The following is a 25,608-nucleotide window of genomic DNA, read 5'->3' on the forward strand; positions in this document are numbered from 1 at the left end:
CTGCCAGTTATCCCCTTCAGACCTACTTTTCCACTTGATCATGCTTACTCTCAATAGGGGTATTAAAAGAGTCAAGATGTGTGGGGCCACAGTGGATCCGGCAGCTCTTCTAAAAGCAGTACTTAAATTAACAAAAAACACAAAACTCCACCCTGATGTTCATACAGAAAAAAAGATTTTTTAATTTATATTCATCTGTTCTTGTTCCAAAATCATGATTTCCTTTTAAATGTGAAGGTGCCAGGAACTTCATCAGCAGTAGAAGTATATTTAGGTGTGCTGCATTGCCCATCACCACACTTTTCGCAAGATGTGTAAAGTTGCAGCCAAGAATCAAGTGGCTCAGTTTCCCTCATCCAATAATTCAGAGATTTTATGAAGCAAAGAGCAATATTCTTTGAGAACTGAAAGCCTCAGAAGTGAGCACCCATGTGCTAAATTAATTCCCACTAAGCCTTAGGAATCTACATGCAAGAGAAGAAAAAAAATGACCATCCTACTTGAGGTGTACTGGTTTTTGATTAATGGTCTACTGTTAAATCACAGACGCAAACAGGTGAAGAAACTATTTTCTCTTAATCCGTCAGGGATTTAAATGGCATATAAGTGAAAGCCACAACTTAAGACGGTTAAGGTAAAGAATAGGAAGTATTTCTCTATTTCAGAGGTAAAGTGGACATCATGAAGTTAATCATAAGAGTATTGAAGGATAACACAGCTTTACACTAAGGTAAGCAAAAGAGAAAAATACATTAAATAGTCTTTTAAATGTATAACCTTTCTAAAGCCTTATTCAGATAGAATTAGTTTTACACCAGGTAGTGGGATAAAGTAATTATTACAGGAGGACCCCTGTAATTTTTGAGCACTTTTCAGATAGGATTAATTTAACAAAAGGAGGCGAGGTAAACTGCTACAAGTGACCAGCACTGGTACCCCATACCATGCATTTCCCCGTTCCTGTCTTATGAGTACCAGTAGTTAATGTATGCATAGTGTCAGTTTGCACTGAATTAGCAACCCTTATTTATAACAACATTTTCATTCACACCTCCAAGAGGGTTCACCAACCCTGTGCGTTTTGATATAAAATGTGCATATCCGCACACTTTCGGACCTCTGAAGGGAACCCCTCCGTTAATGAGAACACACAGTAAGGAGTACCTATCGGCAGTTCTTTTTTTCCACTTCACGCACTGGGTACAATAATTATTACCGGAGGACCTCTGTTATTTGAGTCTGAATAGTTCAAATGATGGCTTTATTGGTATGTCGATTCGCACAAGACAAGTTTAAGTTGGGGTTATTTTTTCAGGGCTTTTGATCAAAGGTAATAGGCTCCACAACTTTTACTGAGATATGAACATGCAATCCATAAAAAGTTACTGATTTGATTGATTCAGACTGGACTGGACTACAGAGGTCCACCAATAATAGCTACTTTACCCCACCTCTAAAATAAATCTCGCCTGAATAAGGCTTAAGTTTGCAAAAAATATTTCTCCAGAACATTTAGTTAAACAGCTGATGAGAAATTAACTCCTGCATTAATCTAAAAACAATACTGAGAAAGTATAACTGAACAAAAGCCAGTTACATTACATGTTTCATTAGTAAATGGCATCCCAAGGGCTTATATAAATACAGATCTTTAAAACATTTGTTTACGTACTTTACATATTCTTAGAACCTTACCACAAGCAAGTCAAGTGTCTTATTCAGCGTTACACAGCAGGTTGATGACAGGGTGAATTTGTGTTTTAAAGCCCAATAGTTTCGCTAGAGGGGCGAAATAAAATATGGCCAACATGTTAGCAAACAGATGTTGCTCAACATTTTCTAAGAAGTTTAGTAATACTCCCTGTACAGGACAATGTACGAATTTGTATTGATAAATGGTAAATTAACTACTTCAAAATTACGAGCCATTCATTAATTATACCAGAAATACTGTATATCTACGAAAATTCTGTATAGATGTTTCCACCCTATTTGTCATCTCACTTTCCTCTTACTCTGACGCTCTTATCTTATGCTCACTGAATGACTTAGCATAGCCACACCTGCCATTACTTTTGGTGGGTTAAGACTTTTAAGCTTAGTGTATGAAGGAGCCTGACAGGTTCAGTGAAAACAGGAAAACAGACTTGTAGCACACAGCACAAATTATCATCTGCCAAATGGAGCAGTAATTAGCACAGGGAGCCTTGATGGTTGACTTGTGCACTGCTGGAATGCACACAATTAGTCACCCTGTGGTGAAAATATCTACCTAGACGTTTACCCCCTAGTTGGCTACCAATTACAACTGTTCCAAGAAGCAAAACGGGATGACTCACCTTACACAATGTCAAATGACTTTGAACCAGAGAACCTGAAAGTCAGGCTGGAATACAGAATTGATGAAAGTCTACAGTTGCACAATTCTTTGGAGCCATTCGAGCTTAGTGGTTCAGCAGCTTTCTTTTCAGACCCATAAAAATGGTTTTACTTTGCAGGGCTTTCAGTGATTTTCCTGTCTCGTCTTTCACATTATTTCTCTTCTTTCCTTGCTTACATTTTTAAATATTAAAATATTTAAGGATTTGAATGAGTCTGATGTGCTTTGGGAAGAAAATCTATGAAACTTCTCATTTTGGAACAAATACCAACTACAGCAGAAGTCAGGAAAGGAAGGATACCATAGTGAACATGTGATTCACATCCCAGAATAAGTAAAGAAGAAGTAAAACAATCATAACACAACTTGCAGTTTAACTGTCGGCTGCAGCATGTTACCTAACCCAGTGGCCTTCATCATAAAGTAGAAAACTTCCTGCACAAGGCACTAGTTCATCACTCTGCCCATTCACACACACACAAAGCTGTGCGAACTCCACACAGATACAGAATCAGAACCCAGGACACTGAATTTATTATGCAGCAATGTTACCCAATCATTTTGCTTAAAATGACTACATAAAAAATAAAAATGAGATGAAACAAATATGATGACATTTTTGTGATGCACTAGTAATACTCTCAGAAAGAGTAAAATGTTAGCCCCTTTAGTGCACACTAAACTGAGTTAAGGCAAAATGAGTTCAATGCATGCTATGAAAATGAAAAGAATAATTCAGCTAATCAACTTTAAGAAATGGGCAACGACTACTTACTAAACATGTTCAGGGTTCACAACTGTTATATTGTAAACCTGTCCTTTTTTGTTTTAATCATTAGTTATCATCCCAAGAAAATATCCCATTGGCCCTAACCTTTCATATGTATCTCAACATACCTGACTAAACCAAACATTTTTATGAAGAATTATGAAGATCTTCACATACATAATACTTGGATAAAAAAAATGAAAAATTGAAAATGTGGAGTATTATTTTTGTTTCTTAATGCAGGCATAAATGTTTTCTTCAGAAGCAAAGTAGTTAGCAATGCAGCCTAATGGACAAAGTGTACTGCTTTGGTATGCTAGTTCTAACCCTGTCATATTCTCTGTGAAGACTCAATGTTACTATACTGACTACAGCAACAGGTCAGAAAAATTTTGTAAGAAAAAAATGTGGTCAGAAAATGAAGCAAACAGTCAAAACCAGAGATCAAAAAGAAAAATGGCAAAACCAGAAATGCTAGCCTAAAAATCATCCATCTATCCATCCATTATCCAACCCGCTACACCCCAAGCTTCAAAAAATTCAGAGCAAACATTAATCCTAAAAAAAATTCAAAATCATGTAGTTCACAAATCTAATTTCAGATAATATGAGGCTGACCTTTAAACGTTAATGTCGATAATGTCAACATCCCGCAAATCTGGTGTATTGTGGGAAGGATTCCCATAACAATGTGCAACATGTGAATACCAACATAGTGGCACCCAGAAAAAAAAAACAACAAAGCAACGAAAAACATAAAACAAAATTATAAAGTTCAAAATAAAGACTCTAAATAAAAAATGACTTCAGGACATGATTCTCTGTGTCAGAAAACTGTATACAACAAGGGTAAATTAACTTCTGGAAAACCTTAAAAATATTTAATATAAACAAGGGAGCAAGTTCCTTGTTGCCTCTGGATTTTCTTCAGGGTAGTCCAGTTTTCATCACTTAAGATTAGATTATAGGTTAATAAGTGATTTTCAAATGCCCTATGTGAGCATGGATCTGGAATTGGATTAACAAAGTTTGAGAATGTTAATGTTATCTGCTTTACTAGCATAGCAAAATGCCCAATTATTAAAACGGGCACAACAGTACAATGGTAAGTGACAAAAATAGATATATGTAGGTAAAGAGAGGTAAGGGGTCAAAACAATGACTTTAGAATAACCAAGCAACTAAGAATCAAAGAAGCAAAATGTGATGCAAAATCAAATGCAAAAGATGTCAAAACCAAAAACTAAACCTGATTGTAAGACCTAGTTGGAGTTAAAGCTAAGTTTACTGGAGAGAATGTCAAGACATGTATCGCCCTCAAGAGATAATGCACAGTGTAGCCACTGCCGAATTTATAGTGTCAAGTTTGTGACATGATCACATGACATATCCAAAACACATCACATGAAACACAAAAAACTGAGACAAGACTAAAATTCTACTTTGTCAAAACAAAGCAAAACGCAAAATAAACCTTAAAATCAGAATCTTCATAGCATATCACCACAAACCATAAAAATACACGCATAGACTATGATATTTATTACACTTTGTACAGAGCAATATGGTTTCGAAGCATAAGAATTCAATTCAATCAAATGTATATGATGACTGTCTATATACTCCAGCTCCCACAACGCTAGACTGGATCATGTGGGTTTCATAATGGAGGGAGGTTTTAGGGTTTTACATGTGCACATAAATACATTATATGCTCATATAATGCCTGCAGCTGCCATACTCCATTGAACCCTGGACATCGCTAGTCATGAAAATGAAATGGATTGGGTAATGAGAACACAACACAGCAAGAGATGGTGAAAAAGTGCTTTGTACTTTTATTTCAACAAATCATACGTGTTCATCAAATGTGAAGTGCAGATTCAATAAATAAATGAACTAAATAATCCAGTAAAACAAGTGTTCAATGGGAGAGTCACATCCAGTCAATAAACAAATAATCCAAGGGTTAAAAATATTATAATCAGAATATCATCAAAACTTCTTTTTCTTCAATGTGTGGGTAACTTTCTTAACCTTCTCAGTCCCAGCTCCCCATCAGCTATAGTCAGCCAGGAGATGAGACACTATCTTCCTTTAAAAACTGGCTTGTGCCATAACCACCTCAGCCAATCAGCACAGTGACATTTGAAGCCCGGCTCCATCATACCATCATTGCAACACACTGGTGTCCATAGGACAATCCCCCAAATACTCTGGTCACTTCCTTTTACCTGGGTATTACCCTATGAGCATCATCTATACATTCCCTTTTGGGCAAACTCCCTGACAGCCAAGCCTCCATCCCTCTGCATTGCTTGCTCCCCCATTCATTGTTTTCTCTCACTTTTTCCTCTCTTGCTGGCAAACTCAGCTCTCTGATTTTCTGATCCTTCTGCAGGCTCTCTTTTATGCTCATGGGAATGTGATGCTTGAATTATGACCTGCGGAGTGCTGATGTGCAACAGCTGAGCCAATCAAGCAATCAGCTCACCTCCACACCAAACATTCCATTATTGCCCAACTCTCTGCTGCTTGCACCCACCAAGCCCTAAAACGCACTGTTTCAATTAAAATCTCTGCCACGGACCCATAATATGCATCACCATAGCACAGTGACACATCATTCTATAGTTAAAACAAAATCCTGGTAAAATGAAATCCAAACACTTCAACAAAATAAAAACATTCTGTTTTTGGAAATGGAAGATGCCACAAAATCAAAATAAAGGCAAAAAATATAAAAAACAGATACATTACATATTTTTATTAATTAACATAACATAAAAAGTAACCCAAAACCGAAACTCCTCATGATCTAAATGTGACATAGTAAGTTTCTGCTATACAACATGCATATGGGATCAAGTGTTACCTTAAATGTCCAACACTGTGACCATTGTCACATTCTTAAATTCAAGTGTAAGGCAAACACAAATTTCCTTATATTTCCTTATATATGATAAGATTTACATACTACACAAATCTCTGGTCTGCCGAACACACTGAATATTTTCTAAGGCCGACCAAAAGATGAGCAGAGATAAAAATATTAGGTTGAGTCCTATTATACTGGCCTAGGAGTTCTCTTCTATAACCCGTATGGGGATTAATTCTAAAGTAAAAGTTACCTAAGCTCTCCTCTCCATAGCAATATGTACAGTATTTGTGTATCTAAGCATATCTGTATCCCATCAACTTTAGGTATGTGTAAAACTGTATATTATGCAATTAACTCTCTCCTTATCAAGTTGGTGAACCTTTTCATTGTGTTGCTGGGTGGAACCCTGGAGACCTTCCATAAAAGCATAATTTGAGTACCACAAGCATAACCACAAGCTAAAATCAAGTGAAAAAGGCCAAATGTCTTATTGACTTCATAGCCCACGTTTTTTCCCTCTGTTATTTTGAGGTTTGGAAATGTTTACTGTATTTCTGGGATAATGCCATGCTCCATGTGGTTAGGATGATATGATCAAATAAATGGAGTAGTGGAATGGCTCATTGTCATCAAATTATTCAATAAATTCTGTCCAAACCTCTTCCCAAGTTTCCCAAGATATATATCTTCAAGTATTAACAATAATAAAAATAAAAGCTAGGAATATGAAAAAGAGCAATATTTAAGAGACAACAGATTTTCAAATTTCTGTGTTTAGCATCTGCATATTTTAGAGTTGATGCAAAGGTCACAAAGCCACAGTCTGACTTAATAGTAAGTAAATAATTCAAGCTAAATTGTGAATACATAGTATATTTTATAAACTATATATGCTACATACTCAAGGGTCAACTAAAAAGATAACATTAGATTCTAAAACCTACTTAACCCAGTTAAGGACCAAGGGCTCTCGGGAGCCCTGGACAGGGCACCATTCCATCACAGCATACCCTTATATGTGCTCACAGTGTGCCAATTTAAAATTGTCAATTAACCTAATCTGTATAGCTTTGAGGATGTGGGAAATATGGAAATGTGGGAGGTAAACCAAAGTATCACAAGGAAAACAAACACAAAAACAGGGAGAAAGTGCAAACTCCTCATAGGCAACAATGGACTGTGAGACTGAAAAACAGAACAATGGATCACTTGGGTGTCACTGTGCCGCTGACTCCATAGACAATATATACCTTTATTATTTATTATTGGAAATAAATGGGCGGCACGGTGGCGCAGTGGTAGCGCTGCTGCCTCGCAGTTAGGAGACCCAGGTTCGCTTCCCGGGTCCTCCCTGCGTGGAGTTTGCATGTTCTCCCCGTGTCTGCGTGGGTTTCCTCCGGGCGCTCCGGTTTCCTCCCACAATCCAAAGACGTGCAGGTTAGGTGGATTGGCAATTCTAAATTGGCCCTAGTGTGTGCTTGGTGTGTGGGTGTGTTTGTGTGTGTCCTGCGGTGGGTTGGCACCCTGCCCAGGATTGGTTCCTGCCTTGTGCCCTGTGTTGGCTGGGATTGGCTCCAGCAGACCCCCGTGACCCTGTATTCGGATTCAGCGGGTTAGAAAATGGATGGATGGAAATAAATGTTTCATTTATACTAATGCATTACTAAATGGGGTATTTCCATAAAATGTATTAGAAGGAAATTAATGGGAATAATTATAAGCCAGACAGCACAGGAGAGGACTCCGACAGGCACAGCGGGTTGCCGCAGTATTCTGAGGAAGCAAAGAAAAAAAAAAATAAAAGAATTTCATTAGAGTGCAATGGGTAATATTATATATCATTAATTTCAAAAATTATTGATAATCTTTGGGGGTCTGGATATTACTCTGGCACAATGTGCAAATGGGAGCGGGGTTTGGCTTAAACAAAAAAAAAGCAATTTGTTTTTAGAACACTAAACTAGGCAGATTACCAGAAACTCTTAAGCCATTCGTCTCTTTATTTCCTGACCTGACTAATCCATATTTAGGGTTATGGCAGGTTAAAGCAACACAGGCTGCTTTGTATGAAAATAAGCAATCAACTATGGATGGAGCACTAGTTTATCTTAGGATACACACACACAGTCACTCACACCCTAACACTTTTGAGTCCCTAGTCGACCTCACTAGCATGTCATTGTAAGGTGAAAGAACATGTAAACTCCATGCAGACAATGAATGTGCCCAAGTTTAAGACCCGTCCCTTGGAGGTGTGAGGCAGCAGGTTTAATCACTGCACCACCCAAGTTAAGCGAGGTTATGCTTATGTTATAAAGCATGTTGGTGAGGCCATATCTACAATACATTCACGACACATGAAGAACATAAGTGCAGTCCAAAGAAGACTGATTTAAAGACTACAGGATATGGTGAATGTTCAAAGGTGGATTCTTTTTTAATTTAAAAAGAGACCAAAAGGTGATATCATGGAAGTGTTAAATAAAAGTAAATAAGTAGGAAGGATTCTAACTAGTATTCTAAAAACAGACTACAAATGCAAAAAAATACAGTAGAATAAATTTTGCACGTTAGGATTAATTTCTGTACATATGCTGAACAAATTATTAAGTAGTGAAATTTAAAGTGTGACCTTTAGATCTTTACTCCATGAGATTTTCATAAGGTTGGGTAAACACAAAATCTTGAGCTGTGTTGAGAAGAATAGTGTGTTCTCATACGGTACTGCTGCCTTGCAGTACAGAGAGCAAGGTAATCATGTTCCATGTCCTCCCTGCATTGAGTCTGCATGTTCTCTTCATGTCCACATGAGTTTTCTCTTGGTGCTTTGGTTTCCTCAGACAGTCCAAAGATGGATTGACAATGCCAAAATGGCCCTAGTGTGGTGTGTGTGTGTGTCTGCATTCACCCTGTGATGGATTGGTACCTATCCCGGAGGGCTGCTGGGATAGGCTCCGTGACCTCGTGTAGGATTATGGGCTTAGAAAATGGTATGGTGTTACTCAACAAAACTTGTTTATTCTCACATGGAAATTCCCCAACACACTGAGATCGCTCATTAATTTTAATTACATCTAAAATCTTACTTTGCTTATGTGACCAAAAGGGGGCACCTTAGAGTACCAGAAACAAGTACACAAATTCATTTAAATACACAAATGAGGTGTATTTTACTGCACTAAATACCTTTTACAGGTTCTTCCTTCAACACCAGTAATCACAAGCACAAATCAATACAGTTTTTCCTCAACTCTCCTCCAAGCTAAACCTTGACCTCTACCTCCTGATTCCAGTTCCCCAAATAAGGCGAGACACCTCCTTTGATCTTGGACCCTGGAGCACTTCCGAAGCCACAGCACTGCATGAAAGAAGCACTTCCAGGACACACAGATGTTGCTCATAAGAGAAAAGTCCTCTCCTGACCCTGGCAGCATCCTTGATACAAATCACAGGCGACCCTGCAGTCATCCAAACCAGTACTCTATCAGAGTAGCACTGCCTCCTCTCATTCTGGGGATTGAAATGCCCATTCATTATTTGTTCCTCCTGAATGGGATAGACACTTATGATCTTCCTGGCCAGGTTATGCCTCGTTCTTGCATTCCTTCCGTTACGGACTCCCAGCACTTTCACTTCTTACATTATACTTTGCAATATATATTGTATATATAGTTAATTTTATATTTGATTAGTCTTCCTACAATGTAAATACTAGTAATTCTATCACCATTTTTCTGCCAATGAACTTGTGGGCTTTATCGCTGTTGTTTTATGTTTGATGTCTGGGCCTACTTGATGCTTTAACATTTGCAAGCTCTACCAAAACTCTGTGATGTTTCTTGAAACAGAATGTAAAATGTATTTTGCCTGACTATCTTTTGCTGCACTTTAGCATATTCGTATGGGTACTGGATCTGAGGCTTAAGCCAGTCTAGGTTTAATGGCTGCATTTCAACTAAACCTAAAAAAATGGAAGAATGACTGCAGTTAAATGATTATTTATTTTTTATTTCATATTTTGTGTTTGCACACAAAGCTTCTTTAATAAAAGTAAAGTGAAAAAAAACTACAGTGCATCTGGAAAGTATTCACAGCGCATCACTTTTTCCACATTTTGTTATGTTACAGCCTTATTCCAAAATGGATTAAATTCATTTTTTTCCTCAGAATTCTACACACAACACCCCATAATGACAATGTGAAAAAAGTTTACTTGAGGTTTTTGCAAATTTATTAAAAATAAAAAAATTGAGAAAGCACACGTACATAAGTATTCACAGCCTTTGCTCAATTCTTTGTCGATGCACCTTTGGCAGCAATTACAGCCTCAAGTCTTTTTGAATATGATGCCATAAGCTTGGCACACCTAGCCTTGGCCAGTTTCGCCCATTTCTCTTTGCAGCACTGTATGTTTAAGCATTTTTAATAAAAATGTATGAACGTGGCATTATTATAATAACTTTAAAAAAGAATTAGGAATGCACCACACATATGGCATCCTAGTGGTACCAACAAAAAAAAATTACTTGGCATAGTGTTTGAAAACGAGTTTATTTTTTAAGACCAGAAAGATAGGATCACTTAATAAGTATATGTCTGCGCATTGAATTGCTAGGTGTAATGTAGGCTGTGTGGTCTTTTTTCATCTTGAGTTCCACAGAGAACAAAAGACCTTAATATACCACTTGCTCTGTTAATATGTATTTAAAATATGCAATGTATGCTGCCTAGCTCAAGACTAAAGATTCAAAATTCGAGATGTCAGAAATACAGCCAACTGCTCTTTTCTCAGTTGACCTAAACAAAGCATATAAAAAGTATTTACTCCCTTGAAAGTTTTCACATTTCACTGTTGTATAACACTGAAACGCATTGGGTTTAATTTGGCCCTTTCACCCTGATCAACATAAAAAGAATATTTGATGTCAAATTAAACACAAACCTCTGTTCTGATTCAATTCTTACTATAAAGCACAAAATAGGTGCTCGCACCCTGTGATATGACACACCTAAATCATCACTCATGCGACCAGTTGGTTTTAGAAATCACATAATTACTTCAATGGAGATCACCTGACAGTCAAGGGGTATCAGTAGATTGTAGTATAAATGCACTTTATCTGGAAGGTCCAAAGCACAAGTCAGGGGATGGATACAAGAAAACATCCAAGTAGTTGAACATTTCTTGGAATCCAGTTAAATAAATCATCAAGTAATGGAAACAGTAAAATGCAATTATAAATCTGTGTAGAGCAGGCCGTCTACCACATCTGAGTTAATGTGCAAGAAGAAGACTAGTGAAGGATGTCACCTAGAGACCTGTGATAACTCTGAAGTTACTCTTAGAAGCTAGAGGGGCTGAAACTGGGGAGACTATACATAAAACAATTGTTGCCTGAATTCTTCACCAGTCACAGCTTTGTGAGAGAGTGGCAAAGAGAAAGCCACATTTAAAAACATAACACCTTGAATATGGTTTGACAGAAGGCACATGGGGGATTCTGAAATAAGCTGGAAGATGATTCTATGGTCTGATAAGACCAAGATTGAGTTTTTGTGAGCCATAACATTAAACACCATGTTTGGTATAAGCCAAACAATGAACATTATCAAAAGCGTACCATACACGCTGTGAAGAACTGAGGTGGCAGTATCATGTTGTGGGGATGCTTCTCTGTGGCAGGCCCTGGAAGGCTTGCAGAAACCTGCACCTTTGGAGAACATTTGTTTTTCATAAAGACAACAACTTCAAACATAAAGCCAAAGCTACACAATGTTAATGTTAATGAGTGGCTGAGTCAGAGCCCAGATCTCAACCTAATTGAGAGTTTGTGACTGGACCTGAAAAAGGCTACTCACTCAAAATCCCCATACAACCTCTCACAGCTTTAGCAATTTTAATAATAATAATAACAATAAAAAATACAAACACAAACTCAGTGATGTATTGGCTGCCAAAGGTGCATCAGCTTGTGCAACTTGTGTTTTATATTTGTAATTAATATAGACAACTTTGCTGAAATCTGTTTTCATTTTGACGTTGACAAGTCCTTTTCTGTTAGATTAAAGTCAAAACGTGACTCAATGGTGAATAATAATAAATTGTGAAAACTTCCAAGGGTGTGAAATACTTTTTATGTGCATCGTAACTAAAAGACGACAAAATGCAATATGCATTTGCAGCTGCGGTAGAATATTAAGAACAGAAAGATTTTGTATGGACGTTACTTTTAATTGGTTTGCTCATGAAAAACAACCAAAATATTAATGTTCAAAAATGTTTCCCTCGTTTAACTAATCTGTGCTTATTTAAGTCATTCACTTACAGTATACAGGAATTTGTTTGCAAATAAAGCGAAAAAGAAAAACCAAAATAGGTAACAGTAAATATTAGTATCAGTGTCAGAATCAGCAAACACTTATGGATATTGGCTCTAAATCCATGTTAACATGGTTAACCCTAAGTGTTTCTCATGTTAAGCCGTTTTGATGAGATATGGAGCGCTAAGCCCAAATAACGTTCCTGACAGTATACTGCTGCAATCATATGGATGAAATAACATCACACAGCAAAAATACCATGTATGTTTCTATTCATACATTCATTCATGGTAACCCATCAATATTCATGAGTGGGACAGAGCCTTCAATCAAAACATACAGTGGCATGTAAATGAAAAGCTGTAAAGCCAGTTTTAGAACAAACTGAAACTGAATCATTACTTGAATCAAGCGATACTGATGAAAATGCAAGTTGGTTATCAGACACTGACACAGACAGTGATAACTGATGCATATATCATTGTAAGACCAAACTGCTGTGGTATGCTTGATGAATTTGGTTGCGTGAAGGTTCACTTTGTTGCAAGTAGCTCGGCAGTAAAAAGTTAAAATGATTGTGATCAAGTTAAAGGACAAGAAACACTTAAGCCTGTAAGCACTGTTCAAACTCCAGCCACTGTCACTAGGCCTTGCTCTATGGTATCCTAGAATAGCCCAAAGGGGCATGTCAAGTGTGTGAATCAGGGACTGACATTACCCTCTCATGCTTAAACAACAGAAAAAAAATATTAGAAGAAAAGTGCTCAAATAGACACGCTTCTACTGTTCCAATTGCAGTGACTGTTTCAAAACATATTGCATGAAGGATGTGTACTTAATCTGCATCAGTACAGCAGTGAACATTAGACATACCTTTCCTACTATATTTATATTGATGTTTCAGTGTTTACATAATATTTTTTCCTGTTAAAAAAATGTAACATTTTTGGCTTGTTTTTCCAGTCTTAAACAAAAGGCTAAAACAAATCTATGCAAACCCTGCTTTATGGCAGAAGTCATAAGGCTCTTCAAATACATTATAAGCAAAGTACTTATAGGTTAAACATAATATGTTAATTTTTGGAGTGATATATGGGAAATTCCAACTAAATTGGAGCAATTCAACTATTTACACGGCTTTGTTTATAGATTTACACATTTGTTTTTAATCCCCTATAAAAGGCACATAGATAATCACATTCAATAAAAAAAATGTAAAAACAAAGAAGTTCCTTGGGGGCTCCCAAGTGATTTCCAGCAACCTCATTTCACTGGATGTGTCTACCCTTCCACTGACTAACTTGTACCTTACTGGCCAAAGCTGCGGCTCTCTGGAAGGGAGCACCTGCAGCAAATGCAGCCTCTCTCCACATCCTGTTTTTGCTGTTTCCTGCTGCCCTGCAATCAGTTCACTGGCTGTGGCTTTTAAAAGATATGCAATTAAAAGAAAAAAAATGGATTTGATTTAAATCAAATTACCGAGCAGGCAAATTAAGCACTGAGATTTAATTTGAACTGTTGTAAAAATGCTAATTTGTGAAGAGCCTCAAAGGCATATGCAAATATCACTGTATATTACAATAATTTATATTAGGGGGAACATTAAACACAAGTTTACCAAGATTTACAACACTTTTTTTTCCCCATGAGGATACGTGATCATTAAGTTTTTATTTCCCCATTGTTGAACTCAATACATGGTAATATTTCTTTGATAGATTAGTACAAAACTTCTTACAATGCAGGAAACATCAAACAACATCACATAAATGATGCAGGTAGGCCAATGTTCTTAGCCAGCAGCACTGACACTTTCTGATGTACATAATTGAACAGATCAGATTAGAATTAATTAAGTGATGATTCAACAGCTATCAGTTTAATTTTAAAAGAAAACAGACTTTTAAAATACAAAGTTATCTCAGAGGTTATGATAGCTGCAGGTATAATTTATTTGTAAATGCCAGCTGCGCAATGTGCTAGGAAATGAATTTAGCCGACAGCATATTAAGACACAGACAAACTATTTGTTCAATTCATGTGTTCTGACTTGAGAGTAATCACTAGTATGTAGGGCGGACTGCTAAAGCAGGGTCACTAATAGAAATAATCTATGGGGTGGCAGTGAACCAGTTTATTCACATATCCAGCAGCTGTTTTCATATTTGGCGGTAAATACTCAAAAAAGACGACTTGATTGAGCTTTCACTTTGTCTCCCTGTCTTGATGCCTTCTATTCAAAACCTGCCTATGTGACTACATCCAACCCACGCCCAGCACTAAGGGTGTGTTTGCACTAGCACTTTTTTGGCTAATTGGCATCTCTAAACTGCTCCAGTGTATTTGAGCATGTCCTGTGACACCATTAAAGGTTGGTTAAGAAAAAGCTGTTGGCATAAGCTCTGGCCAACTGACAATGAGATAAGTATTAATGTTACAATAAGTAGACATGTGATTCTTGGACAATTTTGCTAATGGTTTTGTTCATCAAACGTTACCACCAGCACTGCCATTTATGACTTTTACTCTGGCACTACTGTTAGAGGAAAGCGCTATAACCATTGCCATGCATTCAAGGTATTCTACCAGCATAGGTTTATATTTTTAACAAATGGTTAGTAGAATGACTCATTTAATAATTATGATCAGTTGAGCACATGGTTGCACAATGGAAGCTGTGGGAATGCGCTATCCCTAAAGGAATACAGGCAGCCACAAAGATGCCTTGGAGACCAGACACTGCCATTATGCTGGAAGCGATTCAAGTCATGGCCATACATGACACTTCAATGAGATTTAAAGATTGCCAGCACCTTACTGACAGTAGACTCAGAAGGAGAGATAGCGGTAAGTTCTTGATTGGATGGAAGATGAGGTGGACAGAAAAAAAAAAGACAGAGTTACAGAAGGTTCAAAGGTCCGTCCATCCATCCATCCTCTTCCGCTTATCCAAAACTTGGGTCGCAAGAGCAGCAGCTTAAGCAGAGATGCCCAGACTACCCTCTCCCTGGCCATTTCTACTAGCTCTTCCAGGGAAATCCAAAGGCGTTCCCACGCCAGTTGAGAGACATAGTCCCTCAAGCGAGTCCTGGGTCTTCCTCGGGGCCTCCTCTCGGTTAGATGTGCCCGGAACACCTCACCAGGGAAGGTTTCAAAGGTGAGTGAAACAAACAGTGTGGTAGTGGACAAGCCAGGTAAAGTGAGAGATAGGTGCTAACAACTGAAGCCCCCCCACATGTTTAATGTTTTCCCAGTTATTTTGCTCTTTACTTCACTCCTTATGTCAATTCCTCTAATTAAGTATGCCCCTTTTTTAAATTACTTTCCTTTGGACAAGCGCCCCCTATGTTACATAATGTATATGGTGTATTTTAATGTATGCACATAACCAAAAGTGAAAAGTTTTGAATACTATTTGTTCAGTAATAAAACAATACTGACACTTAATAATTAATAAAATGTACAGCTTATATATATATGGGTATACATAGTATACACCACTGACTTTACACTGTTTAAACTCAAAAATATGATATATTGATTATGAAACATATTAATATTCTGCAAAATTCCTGCCTAATCATTTTTTCTTACTGATGAATATAATTAAACTCTCTTTAAGGATCTGTTTATTAGACAAATCAAACTCACACCAGAATAAAAGCAATGATTCCAAAACTAGATTAAGACGCTGTCCTTCAGTATCATCATAAATGGTAAAGAAAGAAAAATGTGCTATACACCATTAAGGAGGCCATTAACAAAAACTAAAATTAACCATATCTGTAATTAGATAATAGATGACACTTTCACTTCTTTTCAATTATTTTATATCAGAAGTTAAGGCAAAGAATAACAAGTAACACAAAGAACAACAGACTAACTGACCCTTCAACGCCACACACAAATGGCTCCAATCATTAACAAAATTGAGAGTCTGTTAATACACTGTCCACATTTTATAACTAATTTCTGAAAGCTTGGGCACAAATTTAACACTTTATTACTAAATAACAGAAGCAAAATGTGAAATCACTGTTTAACCCAATACCCATCTAAATCTGTTACAAATGTACTAAAAATATCTAAGCACACATGAAAATGGCTATAATCTCAAATTTCACCTTCTAAAAATCAATAAGGCAGCTCCTGTGATTTAATGCACAGAATTTTATGTTGCTTGCAGAAGGATTCTTTACTAGCATAATTCCCCTGTCTTTCCAGTAAGTCCATCTCATCCATATAACCCTAACAAGAGAGAGGTCAGGCAACTGAGAGTGTGCTTACTTGAGCCTTGTAGGCAGCTACTGATGTATCTTTTACCATCAATAGGACAAAGAAGGTCAGAATGTTTTCACAATCCCATGTTTTGTGAGCCTCCTTACTGCAGCACAATGAGCAGCATCCCAGAACACAGTAATCTACAGAATTTCTGCGGTGCTAGTGACATTCATGCTGGCTTGTTAAGATGTTACTTGAAAATGTAAAAGAAAAGGACTGTCAGAGCACTGACTATAAAAGCTATATTAGTGATGGTCAATGAAAATGAATGTTTTTGAATGTGAACATGGACATGTCTCTTGACCAAAAACACACGGAATGGGTCAGCAACACATCCAGCTTTCTACGACTTTCCTGTTCTTAATGATCAATTATCCTTTCAAAGATGGCCGCAATCTACATGACAGATGTAGTCTTCCACTCTAATACATCCCAACAACAGCCACATCGTGTTTTCTGATTTAAATTCTGATGGACATTTCGATTGGGAGCTAATGTCATCCTGTACACAGTTATGAAGCTACACCTACTTCTGCAGTTCAGTCCAAGAATTCATAAATATAATTTCATGTTTTAATATTATTAGAAACATAGAAAAGCAAAATCCTGTTGTTGTCTATTGCAGCTTATAAAACTGCAAGTAGAACATAAGAAATTAAGGATGCAGGAAGCCACTCAATTCTGACAGAGTATTATATAGGTCATGCCACAACAGTATAAGGAGGTCAAAGTTAGTGCATGTTGCTTCTTTTAGAGTTCCTGGTTACTTCAGCGAGTTTGAAAGAGGGCTAATTGCTCAATGACTTCATACTAGCTGTCAGAGTTGGCCAAGTCTTTATTGTAAATTGTGGGTAGCCAAAAGCAAAATAATATTTTCATTAGAAAACTAGACCCAATATCAGCAAAAACTTCCATGTAATGCAACAGTGCAATGCCATTAGAAATATAAAGTAGCAAATTTATAATAAGTAACATTTTTTTCCTTATTCAAAACACTGGCATTTAAAATTCTAATTTTAAGGGCAGCAAGGTGATGTAGTGGTTAGTTCAGCTGCTTCAGAACTACAGAACTCTGGGTTTAAAATCCCTGCTCAGGCGCTGTCGGTGTGAAGCTTGCATATTCTCTGTTAACTTGGTTTATACTGCGGTCTCTCATATGCCAGAGACAAGAAGGTGACTCTAAGCCAAACCAGAGAGAGTGAATGTTGGCATTTTTAAGAATGTGTACTTCGATGAAGTGACAGGTTGGACAGTTGTGTGACTCCTGAATGTGCCTTTTCAAGAAATTAAATTAATCAATGACTAAAATACCTACACAGAATTAGCAAACTCCATTATTTTTACGTAATTTGGATTATCTGGTTGAAATGCAATCAATTATAACAAAAGCAACGATTTAGATTAATTTATTTTACTGAAAAACACAGACATCCCATGTAGGACTGTTTCCTGTCCTTAGCCTCATGTGCATTGTATATCTGGCACAATCAAATGGAAACCCTTACTTCTGTGCTTTATGGTGAAATGGCCCTTATTGAAAATACATAATGCAATACGTAGACCAACACTGTACACAGTACTCCAGGTGAGGTCTCACTATATAACTTAAACATAACCTCCCTTAACGTGTACTCCAAACTTCATGTTATATAACCTAACATCCTTTTAGCCTTCTTTGGCCTGATCACTTCTGTACACTGTCAGGATAATTATAGTAACAAGTTCACTATGACTCTTAGGTACTTCTCATAAGGTGTACCTTCAAGTTTCAAACCTCTGGTTGTGTATTCAAATCTAACATTACTACTTCCTATGTGCACTTACATCTTGTATTTACTTACACTTAGTATTACCTGCCAAAACTCAACCCAAGCCTATATGATGATATCCAGGTCTATATGTAACTATCTAGCTGATTCCACATTGTCTGCCCTTCCATCTGTTACTTGAACCTAGGATTTTGGATCCTTGAAGCGGAAGAACTAACTGTAGCACCGTGCTACCCACTGGGTCAATTTAGACACACCACATAATCTACAATTTGTGTTCCTGGGATGTAGGTGAGAGCTGAAGAATACAGAACAAACACATTAACATGGAAAGAACAGAGAGATGACAGAACCCAGGCAGTTGGAGGTGTAAAGCAGAAAAACTAACCAGTGTGCCACCATCCCATTCTTATTTAAATTGCAAAAATATATTTAGCCTGTTACAAGACAGAGGAAACATTTAACTCTGCTGCTAATCTGTTATTTTAAATTAAAGTTTTGATTAGAACTGCCATACCAAATGAGCAAATCTCTTTAGATGAAAATGTAGAGTCTATACCAAGATACAAATTGCATCCCAATTACTGTTACTCTAATGGGGGCAATCAGAGATTATTAAAGTCAATAAATCTCACCTCTACAGTGCTGTACAGCAAAGCAGTGCTTTCTTTATACATTAAAATGACATACTGTATACTGTGTCTGGAGGCTGACCTCTGTAGAAAGTTTACAAAAAGGAAATGAGCAATGCTCATTACTTTGCTGTCTTTTGACTGAAACAGAACTAATGAGAATTTCAATAAGAGGACAAAAATCTTAAAACTTGACTTGATACGCTTTAGACATGTTTCTTCAAATTAAGTATATAACAGTGGAGAATAAAACAGACTATCCCATGAAAGCATTACTTTTCATAAACTAACACTCAACTGGCAATAATTCCTGTTTTAATGACATTATTGGTAAAACCTCAGAATTGGGGAAACAGGTCAAGTATAAAAACGTTAGGCTTACTCTCAGCATCAGCCAGGAAGAGGAAGCACAAGAGTACCACCAATGGCCTATCTATGTGCATCGTTTGACAGATTGGCACCAGCATCCTTTGGCAGGCTTGTTCTCACTGGCTCACACACCCCAGTGAGTTAACCAGATCTGAATTCTCAGAAGCAGTTTGTTCACAGCCTGCAAATAAAACAAAGAGAAAGAAAAATAATGCACCCAGTTTAGTAATGACATTAAAATTCATTGCATCCTGAAACCTGAAAGGAAATCATTCCTGTTGATGAGGTACAACAAGAACACAATTTACAAAATATGAAACAAGACCTTGGCTGGTAGGGATACCAGTACATTAGAGGGGACATAGTAACTAAAAAACTAAAAAATTAGAGAAGGCCATTAGGCTAAACAATAAGACACAAGGTGGAAAAATAATGTAACTTGTACACTAATAAGAGTCACACTTAAAGACCTTAATTGTATATAATAATCTCCTTGTCAGTAATAAAATGAAACCCTTACAGCAGTTTCAAATATGTTAATTATTTCCTTTATTGTTTCTACTGGCAGAAAAGTAAGACATGAAACCTCACTTGTGTGAGATAAACACACCATGCAAGCTTTACTGAACAGAAATGGAGACCAGTAACTTCAACTCATCGCCACAATTCAAGGCAGCAAGCATGACAAAGACTCTTAAGGAGTCAAAGAGGTCTAATGCAGCAAGGTCATACGGGCACTGGAATATAACACTGAGTTGTGTAAAATTTACTCTTGAAGTAATTCTGAAGCAGGGCATTTCCAGTATGTATTATACAGTACGTGAATGATGATGCTGTGCACACTCATTCCTCACAATAAAAGACTCAATGCTCTCAGACAGGCATTTAACAAATATTCAATCCATAAACACTCTCATCAGACTGACAGGACTTGCCTTCAGTGGTTTCTCTTTTGATAGCAACTTTTTTTCAACAGGTCAGTGGAGCTGCAGTGGGAACTAGAAATGGACATCCATACGCAAACATCTTCATTGGCTATGTGGAAGAACATTTCTTTTTCCTACTTAAGCTCTGTACCAGACCTATACAAAAGGTATATTGACAATTGTGCTGGTGCTGCCTCCTGCTCAAGAAGTGAGGCACAGGAATTCATTAATGAATTTATCATTTTACACCCATCTCCCATGTTTACAGACAATGTTTCCAGGATAACTGTACTATTTTTAGATATCAGCCTTTCTACCAGCTTTCCAGAACTTAAAACCTCTGTCTATTACAAGCCAACTGACTTCCATTGTTGCAGTCTTTACAGCTCCTTCTCTCCCTGGCATACTAAAAACTCTCTACCACTTTACAATTCCTTAAACTCTGCCACTTCTGTAGTGATGAAGTTGTCTTCTGTAATGAAGCACTTAAATTGGATTGATAGAGGATATCTTTTCATATTGTGGACAGGGCCCACAATCAAGCCAGGAACAGACCTTATAACATCCAGTCTAAGAGGAACCCACAATGATGAAACCTGTATCCCAATGGTCCTCCCATTCCACCCTAACACTCTGTCTCTCCCACAGGTCATTACAAAAAGCTTCCCCATATTGCAGACTGATCCTTTCACCGGAGGGCGGCACGGTGGCGCAGTGGTAGCGCTGCTGCCTCGCAGTTAGGAGACCCGGGTTTGCTTCCCGGTTCCTCCCTGAGTGGAGTTTGCATGTTCTCCCTGTGTCTGCGTGGGTTTCCTCTGGTTTCCTCCCACAGTCCAAAGACAAGCGGGTTAGGTGGATTGGCGATTCTAAATTGGCCCGGGTGTGTTTGTGTGTGTCCTGCGGTGGGTTAGCACCCTGCCCGGGATTGGTTCCTGCCTTGTGCCCTGTGTTGGCTGGGATTGGCTCCAGCAGACCCCCGTGACCCTGTGTTCGGATTCAGTGGGTTAGAAAACCCCCTCCCTTGAACTCCTTCTGTCAACCACTCAACCTACAAAAATTTCTTGTCCGTAGCACTCTTCACAGAGAAGAACCATATTAGTCACCAGGCACTCTGATTTGGAACATGAGCCGCTGTGTCAGTTGTAAATATGTCACTAACAATACAGTTATATTTGGTCCCTCTGGTGAATTCGATATTACCATATATGCTCGTGTTTAAGTTCTCCTACTGATAAGTCGGGACTTGATTTTATTGTATAATTTCCGGTATTTTATAATGTCAGTCTTATAAGCTGAATGCTGAACACTTGCGCTATTGGTCCAAGAGATTATGATATGCTAACGCCCACCTGACAGAGTAACCACGGAGCACACTGCCTTTTTTTCTGTGCATTGTGCCTACGTGACCACACGGTAATACCCAAACTATTCCGAAGCGACGTTTGCACTGTTTTGTGTTTTTTGTATCTCACACCCTCATACACCTTTATTGTAAGAGCATCACTTATCTATGATGGAGCTTTTGATCAGGGTTTTAAATTAAAAGTTGTTGAAGTGGTGAAAGAAATTGGTAACTGCGCTGCTGCAACAAAATTCGATGTATCTGAGAAACTAGTGCGAGATTGGAGGAGGTAAGAAGATGTAAAAAAAAAAAAAATTTAAGTGTCGTATTTTTGAATGGGCATATAAGTCGGGGTCTGATTTTATGATCGATTTTTTGGGTTTCAAGACCCGACTTATCCACAAATATATAAGGTAAATAAAAGGCCTATCCTCAGTCTAAAAATCTCATTTACTGCATTTTATGTAGTAAGTGTCCAACAATCTACATAGTGTCGGTAACACAGGGAGATAGCTAGCAGAGTGTTTTAGACAACACGTTCAAGCTGCTACGCTCAAACACCCTACAGAGGCTATTGTAGAACACCTTACATCCCTTGATCATCGCCTCACTGATCTCTCTGCTTGTGTTCTTTCACAATGCTTCAAAGACACATATCAAATAAAACCAGAAGTAAACTCATTCTTAGCATGGGATCACACACTTCTCTACGTCTTGATGGCCTGCTAACTTTTTAATCTCTCCCTTCATCTAATGGCAGCAGCTTTTTCTCATCTTTCCTTGTTACATCTTCCCCGGCTTTCTTCCCTAATTTCCCACCTATATATGTTACCTGCTCTTTCCTTTTCAGTTGAACACCTGATGAAAGCTATAGAGCAGAAATGTTGTGTCTTTAACCTTCTTTCCATTACAACGTGGAAATAATCTTAAAATTTTTTTTTCCTTTATAGGAAAGTGTTGTCAATAGAGGTTTGCACTCCCACAGGACTCAATGCAATTACTTGCGATGCGGGACTGATTTTCAGTATTGCAGACAGGAGCAAGCATTATAGACCCATGTGCGAGTGGGAGCTGGAAGTCGACACTCTTGTGAGGGTGGGAGCTAGAGTCAGGGAAATTTAAATTAAATTTACAACAGAACATATATTCATTCGATATATCAGTTACGACACATGCATATGCTGTCTCATATGCAGCCTTCTCAAAACTGCAGAACCCAGAGACAGCCTTACACCCAAATTCGGTAGAAACATCATTAAAAAAGTAAAGTATATGACTGAAAAACTCACTAAAGGGAGGTCTGATATTAAGCAGAAATTTTTAATTGTTATCATTTTGTTTGCAAGGATATACAGCTTTACGACACAGTGTCTGGTGAGGGCGATTTTCTACTTGAGCAGTACCTAGTTGACATGGCAGCCAAAATTGGAAAGTCTGAAGTTGAAATTGATACTGCCCCATCTGCATCATGGAACATGGCACAAAAAACAAAAAATGAGTAAGGATATTGTACATAACAATCTAGAAACCATTAATAATTATGAGTGTTCTCTCCACTGATATTTGGACTGAAAACTTTGACAAAACCTCTTTCATATCTGCTACTATCTATTATATTGATGAGAACTACAATATTGTGTCAAGGGTGCTTTTTGCGATTCTGTTTGAAGAAAGCATGATTAAAACAGGTCAAAACATTTCTTCTTTACTGTTTATATCCCCAAACAATTGCTGCTGTAGCTTAATGAGGGGCACAGTTTTAGCGCTATTTTTAATTGCCACACTCTATTTAGATTCCGCACATATCGCGATTGTGGCACACAGACCTATCAGTTTACATCCTAATACACCTGCTGCAAAGTAAGCTCACTAAATCACAACGTGTATTAAGCCAAAGTAATGTAGAATAAATGCTAAATTGATCTAATTTCTTTTTTAATGTTACACATGGGCTGACATAGTAGTGCAGTGGTTACTGTCAGGGTTTGAATCTCAACCTCAATTGTTACCTCTGCACAGTTTGCACCTAAAGGTTGTCGCCAAAGTCTGATTTTACTCCTCTATCCTATGATTAGATTAATTGTTAAATTTATATTGTCCCTGACTGTGCCCTAATCCAAGGCTAGTTCAATGCTGCTCTGGATTCCCTGAGCCATGAACTAGAGTAAAAAGCTCATAAAATGGATGGATGGATGACCAGTGCCTACTTGCATCCTGTTAGAAAAAACTTGATATTTTTCTCCTGAGCCAAGTAACATGTCAAATGAAGGATGATTCGATAAGTACATTAGTAACTCTGAAGCACAAGTACATTAATGAACTTGTAGATCTATTAACACACTGGTACATCTTCTTTATATTCATAGTAGCATCATGTAAACTTTACCCTTAATCTTTTAACATTAACTCCAGGATGTCTGGGGTTAAAAGATATGTTATGGTCTAAATCAGACCTTAATCACTGATACTATCAGGCTTAAACTTGATCATTTTATTTTGCATACCATACATCTTGGATGGCACCTTACTATTCTAGCAAAGTGGGCTCAATCCCTGTGCCCTATTCTGTTCATGTGGAGTTTGCACTGCCCCTGGGGGGAAACTCTACAATGAACTTTACTGGGCTATTTTCTGCATGGATGTAACTATAGGCTCATATTCCCTGCAACCCTCGAATTGACTAAACGGGTTTGAGAATGAGATGAAATTTAGTCCATCCTGTCATTTGAAAAAAGGGCCAGATGAACAAACATGCAAAAATGCAAATGGAACAAGCAAATAAAAATACCTTTCAGTAATTAATTTTTAGAAATACCCACTTAATAATCTGTTGCTTCTTTAGTCCATATATGGACTCCTGTTATTTGACAGAATGCTGATACAGTCAGTCATTGTCAAACACTCTTAGTCCTGAACAGAGTGGCAGAGGATGCTGGAACCTATCCCAGGTGGCACATGGTGCAAAGCAGGAGCAAATCTTGGAAAGAGCGCCAGTCCATTGCAGGGTGATCACACATCCACACATAAACCCCAACTACACACTAGGGTCAATTTAGTATAACAATGCACCTGCAAGTCTTTTTACTGTGGAAGGATTACAGGTCACCCAGAGGAAACCAACGCAGACATGGGGAGAACAAGCAAACTCCACACAGGGAGGATCCTTGCTGAGTTACCACTGTGCCACCATGCAAATTGTTTGTTATTTTGAGTTTTAATTGAAAATTCAGCCTCTTAAAAGAATGGCAAAAAACAGTTAAAATGAAAAAAGCACTTGTATACTCTAGTCACATAAAGAACAATGAAACAAAATGTACACTCTGACTTGATAACTGCTCCTTGATTATTCCTCCAGGTGTAGTGTTCCTTTAGCATTTGTTCCTAGATTAATCTAAACACATTAATATAAAGGTGCTTTTATAATACTCAGTTTAGCTATTCCTAGTATAGTCTAAAATTAAAAAAGAAAAAAAATAATGAGCTCAATCAGCCAGTAATTTTCTGTCATCCATGTCTCCACCCTGCCAAACATCGCACATAGGATTGCGATCAGAAAGACAGAGCATGGCAACGCACCACACATTTCCTCTTCCTTCAGCCCTCCCCAGCACCACCGCCACCATTACTGTCGGTTCCTCTTTGATGCCCATAATTGATGGCGGAGACCAAGAGACATCAGTCCTATCAGAACCAATCTGTGTCTCTGAAGGCTCTGCAGAGCCAACTGCTTTACGACTGCTAACCATTCATCATGGCAAAAATGAACGGGCAAAGGCTGCAAAGATCAAGGAAGCTGTTTTTCTTTTCATTTCATGAGCAAAAGATGCAATTTGCAAAAGCAGACTTAAAACTTGAATCAATGCCACATCTACCAAAATAAGGGGAAAAGAAAAACAGGAGAAAGACTTTTTCTTTTTCCTTCAAAACTGCCAGGTCAG

At 37.8% G+C, this 25,608-nt stretch overlaps 1 protein-coding gene across 1 annotated transcript in view; it reads right to left on the reverse strand.

Moving 5' to 3' along the window:
* LOC120532913 (receptor-type tyrosine-protein phosphatase delta-like) overlaps positions 1 to 25,608 on the reverse strand; it is a 468,738-nt gene that overhangs the window by 337,599 nt on the left and 105,531 nt on the right. Inside the window, 1 exon segment of the mRNA XM_039759401.1 lies at positions 19,416 to 19,583. Coding sequence (XP_039615335.1) covers positions 19,416 to 19,500 — 85 coding nt within the window. The 5' untranslated portion in view covers positions 19,501 to 19,583.

The sequence above is a fragment of the Polypterus senegalus genome, chromosome 7 (genome assembly GCF_016835505.1).
Source record: "Polypterus senegalus isolate Bchr_013 chromosome 7, ASM1683550v1, whole genome shotgun sequence".
In the NCBI taxonomy this organism is placed as follows: domain Eukaryota; kingdom Metazoa; phylum Chordata; class Cladistia; order Polypteriformes; family Polypteridae; genus Polypterus; species Polypterus senegalus.